Source organism: Lipotes vexillifer, unplaced genomic scaffold, assembly GCF_000442215.2.
Source record: "Lipotes vexillifer unplaced genomic scaffold, Lipotes_vexillifer_v1.1 scaffold1017, whole genome shotgun sequence".
Classification (NCBI taxonomy): Eukaryota; Metazoa; Chordata; class Mammalia; order Artiodactyla; family Lipotidae; genus Lipotes; species Lipotes vexillifer.
Window position 1 is genome coordinate 2871147 of NW_006772141.1, and position 17156 is coordinate 2888302.

At 44.9% G+C, this 17156-nt stretch overlaps 2 protein-coding genes across 3 annotated transcripts in view; both read left to right on the plus strand.

Annotated features, from left to right (window-relative positions):
- AK7 (adenylate kinase 7) overlaps positions 1-5915 on the plus strand; it is a 64973-nt gene extending 59058 nt beyond the window's left edge. Inside the window, exons 16-18 of the mRNA XM_007447330.1 lie at positions 2129-2349; positions 5221-5379; positions 5684-5915. Of these exons, the coding sequence (XP_007447392.1) occupies positions 2129-2349; positions 5221-5379; positions 5684-5722 (419 nt within the window). The 3' untranslated portion in view covers positions 5723-5915. The remainder of the gene's footprint in view (positions 1-2128; positions 2350-5220; positions 5380-5683) is intronic.
- A 10945-nt stretch (positions 5916-16860) lies between these two features.
- Positions 16861-17156, plus strand: part of PAPOLA (poly(A) polymerase alpha) — a 60365-nt gene continuing 60069 nt past the window's right edge. The window contains exon 1 of one of the 2 annotated variants that reach the window (XM_007447331.1): positions 16861-17086. In XM_007447331.1, the coding sequence (XP_007447393.1) occupies positions 17079-17086 (8 nt within the window). In that variant the 5' untranslated portion in view covers positions 16861-17078. The remainder of the gene's footprint in view (positions 17087-17156) is intronic. The other variant, XM_007447332.1, reaches the window with a different exon arrangement.

Sequence of the window (17156 nt, forward strand, 5' to 3'; positions counted from 1 at the left end):
GGGCCTCTCACTGTTGTGGCCTCTCCCGTTGCGGAGCACAGGCTCCGGACGCGCAGGCTCAGCGGCCATGGCTCACGGGCCCAGCCGCTCCGCGGCATGTGGGATCCTCCCAGACCGGGGCACGAACCCGCGTCCCCTGCATCGGCAGGCGGACTCTCAACCACTGCGCCACCAGGGAAGCCCCCAAATTGGCATTTTTTAAAGGGCACTTCAAAGATATGTGGTTTGCTGCCAGCTGCTTTGGGCCACTTCCCCAGTGTCCTTGCGGGCAGCGCCCTGTCCCCATAGCATTGCAGGGCACTGGTGCTCTTCACAGAGCCTCTCCTGGCCTTTAAGACCAGCCAGCTGGCCCCTTAGCTACTCAGAAATCAAATAGCTCTTCATCGCATTCCTCCTGTTTCCTGTAAACCCTTAACTCAGAGCTGAGCACCCAGCAAGCATCCAGTGAATACGATCTCTCATCAACCTCACCTCCAGCATCATTGTTCCTGCCTCCAAATCCGATCCGTTGTAGCTGTTTCTCCACCCCTTGGCTTGATGGACCCCTGAACTTCCTTTCTGATTTTCTGGGTCTTGACATCTCTTCTTCCTCTGGGTTTGGTGAGAAACCACTAGCCTGGTGGAAGCTTAGCAGCCAGGCTGACCTTTGGGACCTCCCGAGGCCTCTCTTCATCCCCCAGAACCAGCTGAGACAGCATCTGGACCCTGGAGTCCTGGGAGGCTTAGAGCTCCTCCTCTCCTACCCTGCCCTCCCCCCTCCTTTTCCTTCTCCTTTTGGTCTTGATATTGACATTAGTCACGTATTCTGGAGTTTGGACTTTTTTCTATTCAAGTAGGCTAACTGAAACAGTTAAATTTTTATGAATTGGAAATGTATCCTAGGGATTTGCCTGGTGATCCAGTGGTTAAGACTCTGTGTTTCCACTGCAGGGGGCATGGGTTCGATCCCTGGTCTGGTCCGGGAACTAAGATCTTGCATGCCGGCTGGCGCAGCCAAAAAATTAAAATAAAATAAAATAAAATAAAATAAAATAATAAAATAATAATCCGAATCAGGACTTCCCTGGTGGTGCAGTGGTTAAGAATCCGTCTGCCAATGCAGGGAACATGGGTTCGATCCCTGGTCCGGGAAGATCACACGTGCCGCGGAGCAGCTAATCGCGTGCGCTACAACTACTGAGCCTGTGCTCTAGAGCCCACGAGCCACAACTACTGAAGCCCTCGCACCTAGAGCCCGTGCTCTGCAACAAGAGAAGCTAACTCAATGAGAAGCTCGCGCACCGCAACGAAGAGTAGCCCCAGCTCGCCGCAACTAGAGAAAGCCCTTGTGCAGCAATGAAGACCCAATGCGGCCAAAATAAATTAAAAAAAAAAAAGTGTCCCAGAATCACTGATTCTCAGAAACAGAAAACAAAAGAAACCTGGCGGTCACCCAGCCCGGCCTCCAAGTACAGGACTTCCTTCTGTGGAAACCCCCAAGTGAAGTGCCCCAGTCTCTGCTTGAATGCTTCCTGGGGTGGAGAACTCATTCCTTTTGAGGAGGTCCACACCCCCATCCATCCACTCAAATCAGCGGCGACTGTCACAGCTCAGACCTGAGCCCCAGTCTTGCTCCCTGTGACCCCCAGAGAGCAGTCTGATATTTGCCAGTGAGACCAGAAATTCTAAACTGTGCTGGTAACTAGAAAAGGAAACCCTCATATGGTAATTTACCCAATCTACCATCACAAGATTATAGTAATAGAATTTTCCCAAAAATGGACTCAGAATAGATTGCAGGCAGGACCAGATTATATATTTTTTTAAAATTTATTCTTGGCTGCATTGGGTCTTCCTTGCTGCACGTGGGCTTTCTCTAGTTGCAGTGCGCGGGCTTCTCATTGGTGGCTTCTCCTGTTGCAGAGCACAGGCTCTAGGTGCGTGGGCTTCAGTGGTTGCAGCACGTGGGCTCAGTAGTTGTGGCGCACGGGCTTAGTTGCTCCGCGGCATGTGGGATCTTCCCGAATCAGGGCTCGAACCCGCGTCCCCAGCACTGGTAGGCGGATTCTTCACCTCTGCGCCCCCAGGGAAGCCCCAGGACCAGATTATAAATGTCTGTATTGCTCTCTTCCTCTCCTGGTTTTTGAAGATGTAGGAAGACTCGAAGACGCTCAGAACAGACTTGCTATCAAACAGCTCATCAAAGAGATTGGGGAGCCTCGCAATTATGGTTTAACGGATGAAGAAAAGGCAGAAGAGGAGCGGAGGGCTGCTGAGGAACGGCTGGCCAAGGAGGCCATGGAGGAGGCAGAGCGACAGCACAAGGAGGCTGCGGAGACCGCAGAGAAGATGGCTCGCTGGGAGGAGTGGGTGAGTGTGTGCACACGCGTCGGGGTGGGGGAGTGGGTGGGGGCTGGCAAGACCATTCCTGCCTCTCGCGCTTCCCATCCGGCTAATAGAGAAATGTCACGGAAATACCCCAAACAATTTTTTGTTGTTTTTGTTTGTTTGTTTTGTCATACGTACCATTTTTTTTCCACTTTTTTCTTTTTTTTAAATTTCTTTCATATGTACCATCTTTTAAAAGATGCCCCCGTCTTTTGCTTAGGGTAAATAATAACGATAATAACAACTAGCCATTGACGTAGCATTAACAATACACATCGTTGTAAAAGTGTGCCATTTGCTGCCTGTCAGCCTGGTGATTTCATTTGGTTTTTCTCCATGTACCCGTCCAACTTGGGTGGTCAGCCTCATTCTACCCTTCCCCTCCAAATCACTGAGTCTTATCTATTCTGCCTCCTCACACTCAGCACTCACATCCACCTGCAGGGCTCCCTTCTCCTGACCACGGTGCCAGAATGATGTGGTGCCTTCTGGCTGGTCTCCCCAGCTCCAGCCTCCATCTCCAGTCTGTTCCCCTGCTGCTGCCAGGTGATCCTTCTAAAATCCAGATCTAGGCTTCCCTGGTGGTGCAGTGGTCAAGAATCCGCCTGCCAACGCAGGGGACACGGGTTTGAGCCCCGGTCCGGGAAGATCCCACGTGCCACGGAGCAACTAAGCCCGTGCGCCACAACTACTGAACCCGCACGCCTAGAGCCCATGCTCCGCAACGAGAGAAGCCACTGCAGTGAGAAAATGGCGCACTGCAACAAAGAGTAGCCCCCGCTCGCCGCAGCTAGAGAAAGCCCGGCGCAGCAACGAAGACCCAACCCAGCCAAAAATAAATAAATAAATAAATAAATAAATTTATTTAAAAAAAACAAAAAATAAAATACAGATCTGGACTTCCCTGGCAGTCCAGTGGTTAAGACTCCATGCTCCCAATGCAGGGGGCACAGGTTCCATCCCTCATCGGGGAAGATCCCACATGCCTCTTGGCAGGGCCAAACAAAAGAAAAATACAGATTCACCACGTCCGTTCTCTGTTTAAACTCTTCATAGGCTGTTCATCGCTGTTCGATGAAGGTCCAGACTCCTTACTGTGGCCCCCAAGGTCCTCTGTGGCCTGGCTGCCTCTAATATCTCCGTGCATTTAAACAAAGTGCCATCCGCGCAATTAACTTAGTCCCTTGCTTCAAGTCTTTGCTAAAAGTCATCTTTCTAATGAGGCCTTTCCTGGACACCATATTTAAAATTTCAACACCTGCCCCACTGCATAACACGTCCTATCCCTTTCTATACTTTTAAATTTCCCTCTTGGGGCTTCCCTGGAGGCCCAATGGTTAAGGCTCCTCGTTTCCCCATGCAGGGGACACAGGTTCAATCCCTAGTGGGGGAACTAAGATCCTGCATGCCAAAAACACACACACACACACACAAAATAAATTTCCCTCTTTGCATTTATTCTACCTAAGGCAGTATGTATTTTATATCTTTATCTTGTTTCTTGTCTTTTGGCTGCACATTTAACTAATGTCCATGGCCAGGAGTGGGCTGGACTGATGGGCTTAAGTCCCACCCAATCCACTAGACTGAGAAGGGAGATTTCTCAAAGGAAATCTGGAATTATTAGTCCTGAGAGAGGGGGGCTGTATGCTGAGCATAACACAAGTCCGCCAGATCAATACCTTCGAGACTTTCTACTTGCACTTTTTTTTTTTTTGGCTGCATTGGGTCTTCGTTGCTGCGCGCAGGCTTTCTCTAGTTGTGGCGAGCGGGGGCTACTCCTCATTGAGGTGCGCGGGCTTCTTATTGCTGTGGCTCCTCTCTTGTTGCAGAGCACAGGCTCTAGAGCGCGCGGGCTTCAGTAGTTGTGGCATGCAGGCTTAGTTTCTCCGCGGCATGTGGGATCTTCCCCAACCAGGGCTCGAACCCATGTCCCCTGCATTGGCAGGTGGATTCTTAACCACTGGACCACCAGGGAAGTCCCTATTAGCACTTCTATGATTCTGTGATCCTTCCTTCCTTCCTTCCTCTTTCTTTCCTTCTTTCTTTCTTCCTTCCTCCCTTTCTTTCTCTCTTTCTCTCTTTCTTTCTCTCACTTTGCTTCATCTGGGCAGCTAGAAATTACTTTGGTTTAAGAAGTGAGGTAAGATCATCATCATCATCATCATCATCATCACCATCACCATCATCATTATCATCATCATCATCTTTTTGCCTGTCCTAGAGGGATTTGGACTGCCTAAGTAATTAAGAAAGTGAACATACTAGAGAATGGACTTGAGGATATGGGGAGGGGGAAGGGTAAGCTGTGACAAAGCGAGAGAGTGGCATGGACATATATACACTACCAAACGTAAAATAGATAGCTAGTGGGAAGCAGCCGCACAGCACAGGGAGATCAGCTCGGTGCTTTGTGACCACCTAGAGGGATGGGATAGGGAGGGTGGGAGGGAGGGAGATGCAAGAGGGAAGAGATATGGGGACATATGTATATGTATAACTGATTCACTTTGTTATACAGCAGAAACTAACACACCATTGTAAAGCAATTATACTCCAATAAAGATGTTTAAAAAAAAAAAGAAGTGAAAAAAGGGGTGATTGATAAAGATAAATCATGCTGGAAAAAAAAAAAGAAGTGAAGCAGGCATCCAGTTTATTATATTCTATATGACTAGGCAGTTGTTAAAACACCGTTTACATATCTTCCCTGTCAATTGGAAATGCCATCTTTATCATAACATGATGAACATTTATAGCAGTATCTACTTCTAGTGCACTCTGGGGTGAGTCGTATGAAACCGTTCTTCTTTTTCCATCTATTTACTGCACCCCTAAATGTTCTATTTGTAGAGTAAACGACTAGAGGAAGTTAAAAGAGAAGAAAAAGAATTACTGGAGGCTCAGTCTATTCCCCTGAGAAACTATTTAATGACCCACGTTATGCCAACGCTTATGCAAGGTCTGAATGAGTGTTGTAAGATCAGACCCGATGATCCTGTTGATTTTCTGGTAAGAGATTGAAGGCTTTTTTTTTTTTTTTTTATCAATTTGAAAATGAAATATACCCAAATCTAAATGAAAAGCCAGTTGACACAGAGAAATGGTGTGTCTGGTTATTTGGGAAATAGCCTCTAACACCTTCATCACAGTTTATAATAAGATTTTTGTTACTCATTTCAAAGAAAAAATTTGTGCACTTTCATTTTTAAATTGCAAACATTAATAGTACAAATTAATGTACTATTAATTCTAAATTCTAGATTAATAGTACATTCTAAATTGTTGACTTTTTTTTCTTTCTTCTCAATTACAGGCAGAGTATCTTTTCAAGAACAATCCTGAAATGCAGTGAAATTTTAAAGATCTCATGTCATATACTTTTACAGAGCTGGAGATGACTTTAACATTGTAATTTGAAAAATTGCTTTGAAAAATGCTTTTCTAGTTTTGGGGAAATTCTTTTTTTCTCCCTGCAAACAAATATTTTATTAAGTAGATTCATTATAAAGAGCTCTGTGGCAACAAGTCCCTGCTTCATTAAAACCATATTTTGAGAGGTAAATTGTTAAAGTATCTGTGCATAGCTCATGGGATAAATATTGATTTAATATTTCATTCTTTGAGTATTCTGTACACTAATGTTTATAGTAATTTAATTTATAGCATGAAGAAAATCAGACTATGTATTATTCTAACATGTAAGCTAATGAATTTATGTGATTTGTTATGTCCCCAATACTAGTGGTGTTAGAAATGGAAATAAATTAGAACAGTTTATGCTTTTTGAGTCACAGTAAGTCAGACATGTTTGTTTTCTGCAAGGTTGCTTTTTGAGTTCAAGGTTAGCGCCCAACCTATGAGTCAGAGAGAATTCTAAACCTCTTGGTAGAAAAATTCATGTAACAAGATGAATAATTTTTAATATCTGCGATAATTAGAAAGTTGCTAAATATTTTTAACAAACTAACTTTACCATATAGGCATAAACAATCAATCCCTATGGCCTTTTCAGCTCTAAAAACCCTATTAATTCCCAGAATTACACTGGATGAGAAATCAGTTTAGGTTTATCTTAATGGCATATATATTTCATTTCTTTAAATAATGAAATCTGAATATAACTGCACTATCTTTTTGTGTGGCAAAATACACACAACATAAATTTACCATTGCAACCATGTTAAGGTGTACAATTCAGTGGCACTAAGTACATTCATGATACTGTCCACTCATCACCACAATCTAGCTCCAGAACTTTTCCATCACCCCAGTTGGAAGCCCTGTAACCATTAATCAGTCACTCCCCAGTATCCCCTCCCCTCAAGCTCCTAGCAAACACTAATCTGCTTCCTGTCTCTATGGATTTGTCTATTCTGGATATTTTATATAAATGGAATCACGCAATATGTGGCCTTTTGTGTCTGGCTTCTTTCACTTAGCATGTTTTCAAAGTTCATTCATGTTGTAGCATCTATCAATACTTCATTCCTTTTTATGGCTGAAAAATATCCCATTGTATAGATCATATTTTGTTTAATCATTCATGTGTTGATGGACAATTAAGTTGTTTCCACCTTTTGGCTGTTGTGAATAGGGCGGCTATGAACATTTGAGTACGGCTTCCTGTTTGAACCCCTGTTGTCAATTTTCGGTAGAAACCTAGGAGTGGAAATATTGTCATACGGTAATGCTGTATGGGGAACTACCAGACTAGTGGGTGTGTAGTAGCATCACGTTGTAACTAAGCATCTTTTCATGTGCTTGCTGGCCATTTGTGTATCTTCTTTGGAGAAATCTATATTCGAGTCCTTTGCTCACTTTTTATTTGGGTTGTCTTTTTGTTACTGAATTGTAAGAGTTCTTTATATATTCTGGATAGAAGACCCTTATCAGATATGTGATTGGCAAATATTTTCTCCCATTCTGTGGCTTGTCTTTTCACTCTCTTGATAATGCCCTTTAATGCACAAAAACTTTTAATTTTGATGAAGTCAATTTACCTATTTTTCCTTTACTTCACTGCACTATTTTTGATCCTTATTTTAATCGAAAACACTAAGTAACTAAAGAGAATACCTTTTGGACAGTTTGAAATCACTGGTCTTTATAATAGTTACATTTTCATACCTGCAGGATGGTTACATCTCGTGACCTTGCTTCTTAGTTCACTGAGAAAACCCAAGCAACCGAAAGAGAACTTCTGCATCCTCCCACTGCAAACCTACCCCTGCCTTCCCTTCTGCTGCAGAGGACGGTCTGTGCTCCCACCTAAGATCAACCTGTGCCCTGAATCCCATCTCTTCTCACATAATCCGATTCTGCTCCTATAATCATCCCTTCTCTCTCACAGCTTGATTTTTGCCTCTCCTCTGGATCATCACCCTTAGCTTCAAACGTATTCTCCTACTAACTCCCATATGTCAAAACAAGACAAGACAAAAGCCCAATTCAAATGAAAAAACCCTCCTAGACCTCCACATCTTCCTCCAACCACCGGCCCCAAATTCCTGTCCTCCTTATAGCCAGGTTACCAGTGACGTCCACGTTTCCAAACCTAATTGTTAGTTCTCAGTCCTCATCTTCCTTGCCCTCTCCGATCATCTGACACATTTGATCATTTCCTCCTGAAACCCTCTCTTCCCCCCACCTGAACGTCTAACAGCCCCTCGAACTTTAGCATAGCCAGTCTAGCTGCGGATCCCTGTCTTCCCTCCCCTCACCTGCTGCTCCCACAATTTCCAATCTCAGGAATTGGCAACTCCATCCTTCCAGCCGCTCAGGCCCTAAACTGTGGAGGCATCCCTGGTTCTTTTCTTATTCTCTTACCCCATATTCCATGCATCAGTGCATTACATTGGCCCAACTTTCAAAACATATCCGAAGTCTGTCTGCTTCTTACCCCTCCAACATTACTGTCCTGGCCTGCTCCTTTCTGTGACTTCTTTCAACATCCCAACAGGGGAATCTTGTTAAAACACAAGTCAGATCTGCTTAAAGCCCCCCAGTGCCTTCCAATCTCACACGGACGGGGAGGCAAAGTCCTGACCTGGGCCTTCGAGGCCTGATACAGTCTGACCACTCGTGACCTCACTGCCCCCTCACTAAAATCCTCATTGTCAAGTACACTCCGTGTTGGGGCCTTGGCCTGGAAAACTTGGCTCCCACATATCCACGTGGCTCACCCGCACTTCATCTGCGGCTCAGCTCAAATTTCACCTCCTCAGAGAGGCCCTCCAGATTGTCCTCCCAGTGACATCCCACGCTGTTCCTTTTCTCTGCTGACACTTGACATCATTTTATATGCCCATGTACTTATTGTCTATATCCCTCACTAAAATGTAGCCTCCATGGAGGCAGGGATTTTGTTTTGTTTTTCTGTCTCTCTACAGACTAAAAAATTGCATAGCCCATGGTAGAGGCACAGTAAATATCAGCGTATGAAGCTGTTTAGCTGAAATTTTGCTACACAGCTATGTTTTTTATAACTAAATCAAATCTCTAGTTATTCAACAAAGTCCGTAGTCTATTTACATTTCTATGTGGCTGTGACAGCACACTTAAGTAACTCTGAGGGTCATCAAGATGCTTCACTAAGTGGCATCAATTTTGGTGAATTCGCTATGGAGTCTGGCCCTCAGCCATGCAAGTTTAGAAGAGTGATCTCTGTAGCGTTTAAGGATAGATAGGACCCTGAGATGCTGACATGTCTTAACAAATCTCCTAAGAGACCAGCAGAGAAGACAGAGTACCAATTTATTTACAATGAGAAACATAGTTGAGTGAGCTGAGACTGGCACCCACTTCAGCAGTACGTTCTCTTCTTGGAAGCAGGTTATAGGAGAAGCCAAATGATCAGAAGAGCTTGGTGAATGCAAAACCAAGAAGAGGCATGAGTGCAGGCTGGCTTGATAGATCCATCCCTGCCGTGCCGGCCAAGCTGCTCTAGTCCTTGCCGACAAGATGCGCTTTCCCAGACATCGTTTGGATGGGCAGTGATGATTTTTACCCCTGTGACTCCCCTTGACACGTTCTTGTTTCAGATATATGAATATATTCACTCTCCCAGGTCTTTGTAGGTTAGGAGGCATTTACTTTCTTTAAGGTGACTTTTCATATTTCTGGTTTGATCCATTGTTTCATTTTATAATTAGGCTCTCTGAAGTCAATTCCTGCCCCCCCACCCCCGGCCAAATCTGAGTAGGCCAGCTTGTCACTGCTAAGCCTCCTCTGTATATACCTGTAATTTTTTTTAATTGAAGGTTAGTTGATTTACAATGTTGTGTTAGTTTCGGGTGTACAGTAAAGTGAGTCAGTTATACATGCATATATATCTATTTTTTTTCAGATTCTTTTCCCTATAGGTTATTACAGAATACTGAGTATAATTCCCTGTGCTGTACAGTATGTCCTATATACCTGTAATTTTGATAGACATTATTAAATATACCTACATTTTGGATAAGCATATTCCTATATTACTTATAAAGAGCTGGTGTCATTTACAATAACATAGCTAGGGACAAGCTAAGAAAGATGTATAAGTCCTCTACATTGAAAATTTAAAAACACTGCTGATAGTAATTAAAAATGAAATAAATGGAGTGATACACTGTTTTTTTAAAAATATTTATTTATTTACGTGGCTGCGTCAGGTCTTAATTGCAGCACGCGGGATCTTCGTTGTGGCACGCGGGGTCTTTTGTTTGCAGTACGTGGGCTTCTCTCTAGTTGTGGTGCACGGGCTCCAGAATGCACGGGCTCAGTAGTTGTGGTGCTGGGCCTTAGTTGCCCCACAGCATGTGGGATCTTAGTTCCCTGACCAGGGGCACGAACCCGCGTCCCCTGCATTGGAAGGCGGATTCTTAACCACTGGACCACGAGGGAAGTCCCGAGATATACTGTTAATGGCTTGTAAAGCTCAATATTTTTAATACTTCAGTTTTTCTCCAAAATGATCTGTAGGGTCAATGCAGTCCCAATCAAAATCCCAGTGTGCTTCCTCCTTCCTTCCTTCCTCCCTCCCTCCCTCCCTCTCGCTCTCTTTTTGGTAGAAATTGATCATCTGTTTCTGAAATATATATGGTAATGCAAAGGACCTAGAATATAGAATAGTCCAGACAGTTTTGAGGAACAGCAAACCTGGAAGACTTCACTCTAAATATTAAGATTTATTATAAAGCTACAGTAATTAAGACAGACACATAGATCAATGGAACAGAATAAGGAGTCCAGAAACAGATCCAAATATTTACAATCACTTGATTTACAACAAAGGCCCTATTGCAATTCAATGGGGAAAATATGGCCTTTTCAATAAGTTCTGCAGGTCATTAGGAGATCTATATATTAAAAACAAATAAACAAACAACCCCCCCCCAAATAAAAACACCTTGACCTCTACCTCACAGTATATACAAAATTACTTTGAGATGGATCTTAGACCAAAATGTGAAAGTCAGAATAATAAAGCTTCTAGAATAGAATAAAACATAAGAGGAATTCTTCGTAACCCTGGAGTGGGCAAAGATTTCTCAAGACAACATTAAGAATGAAAAGACAAGCCTCAGAATGGGGAAGATATTTGCAATACATACAAATGACAGAGGTCTTGTACTCAGAATATGTTAAAAACTCCTACAAGTCAATAAGACTGAAAACTCAATTTAAAGGTAGGCAGAAGACTTGAGTATCCACTGAATAAAAGGGAATATCCAAATGATCAATCAGCATATTGAAAAAGGCTGAAAGTCATTAATCATCAGAGAAATACAAATGAAAACTACAATAAGATTCCATTATGATACTACCCTTTGGTCAAAATTAAATGAACTGATAACACCAAGTGTTGATGAGGATGTGGAGCAACTGGAACCCACCCATAGAGTGGAATATAGATTGGTGCTCTCACTTTGAAAACCATTTGGGAGGACTTAATAAAGTCAAATATAGGTATACACATGACCCAGCAATTCCATTCCTGGGTATATACCCAAGACTGCTTATATCTTCAAAAAGACACGTACAAAAATGTTCAGAGCAATATTACTCACAAAAGCCCCAAACTAGAAACAACCAAAATGTCCATGAATAGGAGAAAGGTATGCTGTGGTATCTCCAGTAGGGGAAATATATATCATCGTAGTATAGAGTACCACATTGAAATGAAAAAGAGTGACTCTTACCTCTGACAACATGAAGAATCTTACAGATGAAAGGTTGAGTGAAAGAAGTTAGATATCTGAAGTTGAAAAACAGATATAACTAGTCCATAGTGGACTAGTCAGAAGAGTGATCACCAGGTAATGGTGGTGTTGGTGGCAATAGAGGGTTATCCGCTGGGAGGAAGCCTGCTGGGAGACTGGATATTTTCTACATCTTGATTTAAGTGATAATTACATCGGTGTGTACATGGATAAAACTTCATTCCACTCAGCAGGGAGTGCTACAGAGACGGGGAACAAGCACAGATGCCTTAGTATTTGTACACTTTACTGTATAAGTCGTACTTTAATAATCTTTTAAAAAGGAGTTGGTACTCTACCTTAAAAAATACTAAAGTATACTATGTTTCCTTAAAGTTAAAAAAAAAAACAAATCCAGAAACTCTTCCTTAAAATATGGCTTTGTTCATAGAGTTCCTTAGATCCACTTCAGGAAAGAAAAGTACCATTTGAATACCCATAAAATTTTTTTGGAGTACTTTATATTAAAAAAAAAAGGAAGTTAATCAAAACACCATTCAAATTCTTTATTTAGAGTGTATTTGGGAGTGGCACAAAGTCAGTTTAGTTGGTATGGCAGGCAAGACATCCCCCAGTGCTCTCTGCCTGCAGGCAGAGAGGGCCCCCAGGCACTGAAAGCGAGTGAGCCCTGGGCACTGGAGGCCTCCTTTTGTCCACCATTTCTTATGGGCAAGACTCCAGCCCCCGTGACCTTCCCTGAGTTCTTCCAAAGGGCAGATTTGAACAGTTGCTAATCAAGGAAAGAGCAGCCGAGAAACCACCTGAGGCAAGATTAAAAGGACCAGAGAAGCTCATCAAGATTAAGAGACAAGGGGCTTCCCTGGTGGCGAAGTGGTAAGAATCCGCCTGCCAATGCAGGGGACACGGGTTCGAGCCCTGGTCCGGGAAGATCCCACGTGCTGCGGAGCAACTAAGCCCGTGCGCCACAGCTACTGAGCCTGTGCTCTAGAGCCCACGAGCCACAACTGCTGTGCCTGCGCTCTAGCCTGCGAGCCACAACTGCTGAGCCTGCGCTCTAGAGCCTGCGAGCCACAACTGCTGAGCCCGTGTGCTGCAGCTACTGAAGCCAGCGTGCCTAGAGCCCGTCCTCCGCAACAAGAGAAGCCACCGCAACGAGAAGCCTGCACACCACAGCTAGAGAAAGTCCTCACATAGCAACAAAGACCCAACGCAGCCAAAAAAAAAAAAAGAACACAAAAGATTAAGAGAAGACCACCTGACACGAGATTAAGGGAGTGCAAGCCCTGCTCACGCTCTAATCTTGTCAGATAAACCCTTTATCAAACCCTCTGGGGTTGGGACACATAGTTTTTCGAGGCAGAAGGCTGGTGTGCCCCCCTTTGCCTGTAAAGTAATAAAGCTATTCTTTTCTACTTCAACCAAAACTCTGTCTCCAGGATTTGATTTGGCCCCGGTATACAGAGGGGCCAAGCTTTTGGTAACACTTCCTTTCATGCAAATGATAGAAGACACGTCCTTCAAAACATCAACATCTAAAAGAGGAATGAGAATTTAATAAAAAGACAGCTCAAGAGTACAGAACTATTAGATGGAAGTGCTTATGTTATTATTTTGACTTTAGTGACTCATAAGTCTGCTTTTTTTTTTTTTTTGCCGTCCGCGGGCCTCTCACTGTTGTGGCCTCTCCCGTTGCGGAGCACAGGCTCCGGACGCGCAGGCTCAGCGGCCATGGCTCACGGGCCCAGCCGCTGCGCGGCATGTGGGATCTTCCCGGACCGGGGCACGAACCCGTGTCCCCTGCATCGGCAGGCGGACTCTGAACCACTGTGCCACCAGGGAAGCCCAAGTCTGCTTTTTGATTGGAATTTTTTTTCCTTTTTTTTGGCCACACCAGACAGCATGCGGGATCTTAGTCCCCCCACCAGGGATCAAACCCGCCCCCGCTGCAGTGGACGCACAGAATCTTAACCACTGGACCACGAGGGAAGTCCCTGATTGAAATTTTTAAAAAGTATGCACCATTAGTAGCCAAATGAGTCATTATAGTTTATTATTCGGATAAAAAATCTCTGTATCATACAGTATCTCCAACGATCACCTCCTAAATGACACTGAAACAATCCAGGTAGTTCCCAATATGTGAAGAGATTCAAAAATATTTTCTGTGCATTTTTTTGATTTGCATGCACTGTGGTCCTAAGAGAACCAGTCTAGAAATCTTCCCACTATTTATGACATTGTTGTGTGGAAAATGCAATCTGAATACTTCAGATATCAGTAGAAAACATCTTCCCCTTCTCTTAGCTGCTGGTGGAAAGCAGGCCCTGGGGCAGGGCAGAGGCTGCAGCTATAAAGCAGCCTCAGCAGCAGCTGGAGGGAGTGGGCAGGGACTCTAAGAACATGTACGGCAAGGCTACCACAACGTGGATATTGTCTTAACCAAAACACTGCTAACTGGCTTTATTTCACTCTACGCTTTCCTTGGCTCAAATTATACCCTCAATTGGGTTCTAAACGTTGGGGATTTGTGACCACCTAGCTCATCACTCATTTGTGAAACAGGAGTTGGATCAGATTGTAGTGGCCAGGTGTCTGTAAGGCCCTTCCAGAACTGAAACAGGATTCCAAAATACGAGCAAGTTGCTTTCAGAGTTTAGAATCTGTTTCCAGCCCTGACTTCTCTCCTCAGCTCCCGGAGTATGTTTTCAATAGCCTTATAGACTTTTCGGAAGGCCCCACAAGTACTTCAGAATCAACCCATATCAAACCACTCTCACAATCTCATCCCCCGTTATCCTCTTGTTTCCTATTTCATTTAATCCCCACCCCCGCCCCTCCCCACCCCCCGGCCAGAACCTTCGTAATCATCTTTGTCTTCTTTCCTCCCCTCCCCTCTTGAAACTAGGATTAACCACATTGCCTAAATCTCTCTCAAATTGGTCACTTCTTTTTTATTTCAACCTTCATCATCTCTTACCTGAATATGGCAAGAGCCACCTCATCTTTCCTCCAACTTCAAAACGTCTGGCAGTTCACAGCATGTTTTTAAAAAAATCACCTTTTATTTTATTTATTTTTGGTTGCGTTGGGTCTTCATTGCTGCACGCGGGCTTTCTCTAGCTGTGGAGAGCATGGGCTATTCTTCGTTGCGGTGGCTTCTCCTGCCGCGGAGCACAGGCTCTAGAGTGCGCCGGCTTCAGTAGTTGTGGCGTAAGGGTATAGTTGCTCCGCGGCATGTGGGAATCTTCCTGGACCAGGGCTCAAACCCGTGTCCCTTGCATTGGCAGTCAGATTCTTAACCACTGCGCCACCAGGGAAGTTCCTGTCTGGGAAGTTCAAATTGATTCCCTACGCTTTTATCTTCCCACAAATATCAATGTAATCTTCCCGTTTTAAAACTTCCAGTGTCTTCCCCATTCACAAAAAGATAAAATCCAGATCTCTCAGAAAGGCTTCAGGTCTCAGGTCAAAGATCAGCTCCTCTGAGAGGCCTAGTTTGACCACCCTATCTAAAGTTGAACTGCCCTGTAATTTTATCATCTGATTTATTTTATTCATGGCTCTTATTACAATCTATAATTCCCTTACCTCTTCAAGTGTTTATCTGCTCCCACCCCCCAGAATGTAAGTGGGACAGTGTTAGTATTTGACAATCATCAGTGCCTATCTTTATGAGCAATTTTTAAGACCATAGCTTTAATATTTTATTGATTCCACTGGATCTCAGATTTTCAAAAATTTTGACAGGTCTATTACTGGGCCCCCACCTAAAGCCACAAGAGGGTAAGGGAATAAGTAGAATTGAGAATCAAATACAAGTCTGTCTCCAGATCACTGCTGTTGCATAGAAATGATGGGCACATACATAATTAAAATTTTTCTAGTAGTCACATTTTAAAAAGTAAAAAGAAAGTTGAAATTTTCATATTTTCTTTAATGCACTATATCCAAAACACAATATAAAAAATTGTCAGTGAGGTATTTCATTCTTTTGTTCATAGTAAGATCTCTGAAATCTGCGCGTGATTTGAACTTACATCTTAAATGAACTAGCCTCATTTCAAGTGCCGGCAAGCCGCATGTGACAAATGGCTACCTTATTGGACAATGCGGGTTTGGATCCTGTGCTTTTCCCACTGAGCCCCTCATTAGTCCTAGAACGCTAGTCCCACTAGAGTTTCTGTGAAAAAATGGAAATCTTTTGTCAAATTTCCTGAGGAGTTACAAGTGCATATTTAAAGAATTTAGAACTTTTAACTTTCCCACATTTGATGCCCCCCTTTCCCTCCATTAATCTTCTGTGTGACACTTTGGAACGCGTTCTAAATTCGAAGAGGGAAAGAATATCAGAGTCAAGTCAGTCTCAGGTATTCTTTATTCAACTTTTGCTGGAGGTGTGCAGGTAACTCCCAGGTCCCACCTCACGGAGAGAAGGGGTTGCAAAACACAGCCTCAGGGAAACTATGGGCGAAACGGCCTTTGCTAATAACCCAAGGCTTACTGCCACCTACGTTTCTACTGAATGACAGCTTTACAGTGAGTTCCAGCGCACCAACTGTTAGGAATAAATTTAGCTCCTGTTCTCGAATCTGCTGTCATCACAATCCTATCCAGCAAATTTATTCATTCAACTGATATTTCCTGAGCGCCTGCGTACACCTTAGTGGACAAAACAACTCCAAAGCTCCGCGCCGGGGGAACCGAGTCTAGCGTAAGGCGGGAGTCCCAGTGACGTCTCTGCGCCCTCTGTCCCCGGCAGTGCCAAGCACCCTTCTTGCATTATCACATTAAATAGGCGCCACTACCCTAGGAAGCAGGCATTACTCTCACTTTGCAAAAAATAAGAGGTTGAGTAACCTGTTACAACCCAGTGTCCCCGTGCTGAGCCCAGCGCCCGGGGCACGCGTGGGCGCCTCGTTCCCCTCCAAGCGCCTCCACAGACGCGGTCCGAGGGGAAGCGCAGCCGCCGCGACCTCGGACGGAGAGAACGGCGGGACCTCACAATGCACCGGAAGCGGCGCCTCTCCAGGGCCTTCGTCGCGCCGTCCGGGCTGCATCGCCCCCATCGGCGACAAGAGCGGCCCGGCAGGAGGGACACCCCCGAGCCCAGAGCCTCCCAATCGGCTACCTCCTATACCCGCTACGCGTGCCGCGGAAGCCTGACACAACTGCGGCGGAAGCCGCCGGAGCGCCGGCCAGGGCACGAACTACCCTTCCCGTGAGGCTTCGCGGCGGGCCGGGCGGCTTCTGCGCAGGCGCACGCATAGCGTGTGTAGCGGCGTCAGCGGTTCTAGAACGTTGCTGTGGTAGCGCTCGGGCGCCATGTTAGGACGAAGGGGAAGGAGGAGAAGCGCTTAAAGCGGCGGGAGCGGGTGCGGGAGTGGGGTTGGACCCAGGGCTGAGGCAGGCCCCCCCCCTTCCTCCCGCCTCAGTGGATCATGCCCAGGGCGGCAGCGGCGGCGGTTGCGGGGGGGAAGTGACTGGGCGGTGCCGGCGCAGGAGACGATGCCGTTGTAAGTGATTTGTATTCTGTTTTCTCTCGCACGCCGGCGGGGCCTTGGGGGCGTCGGGGGAGGGGAGGGG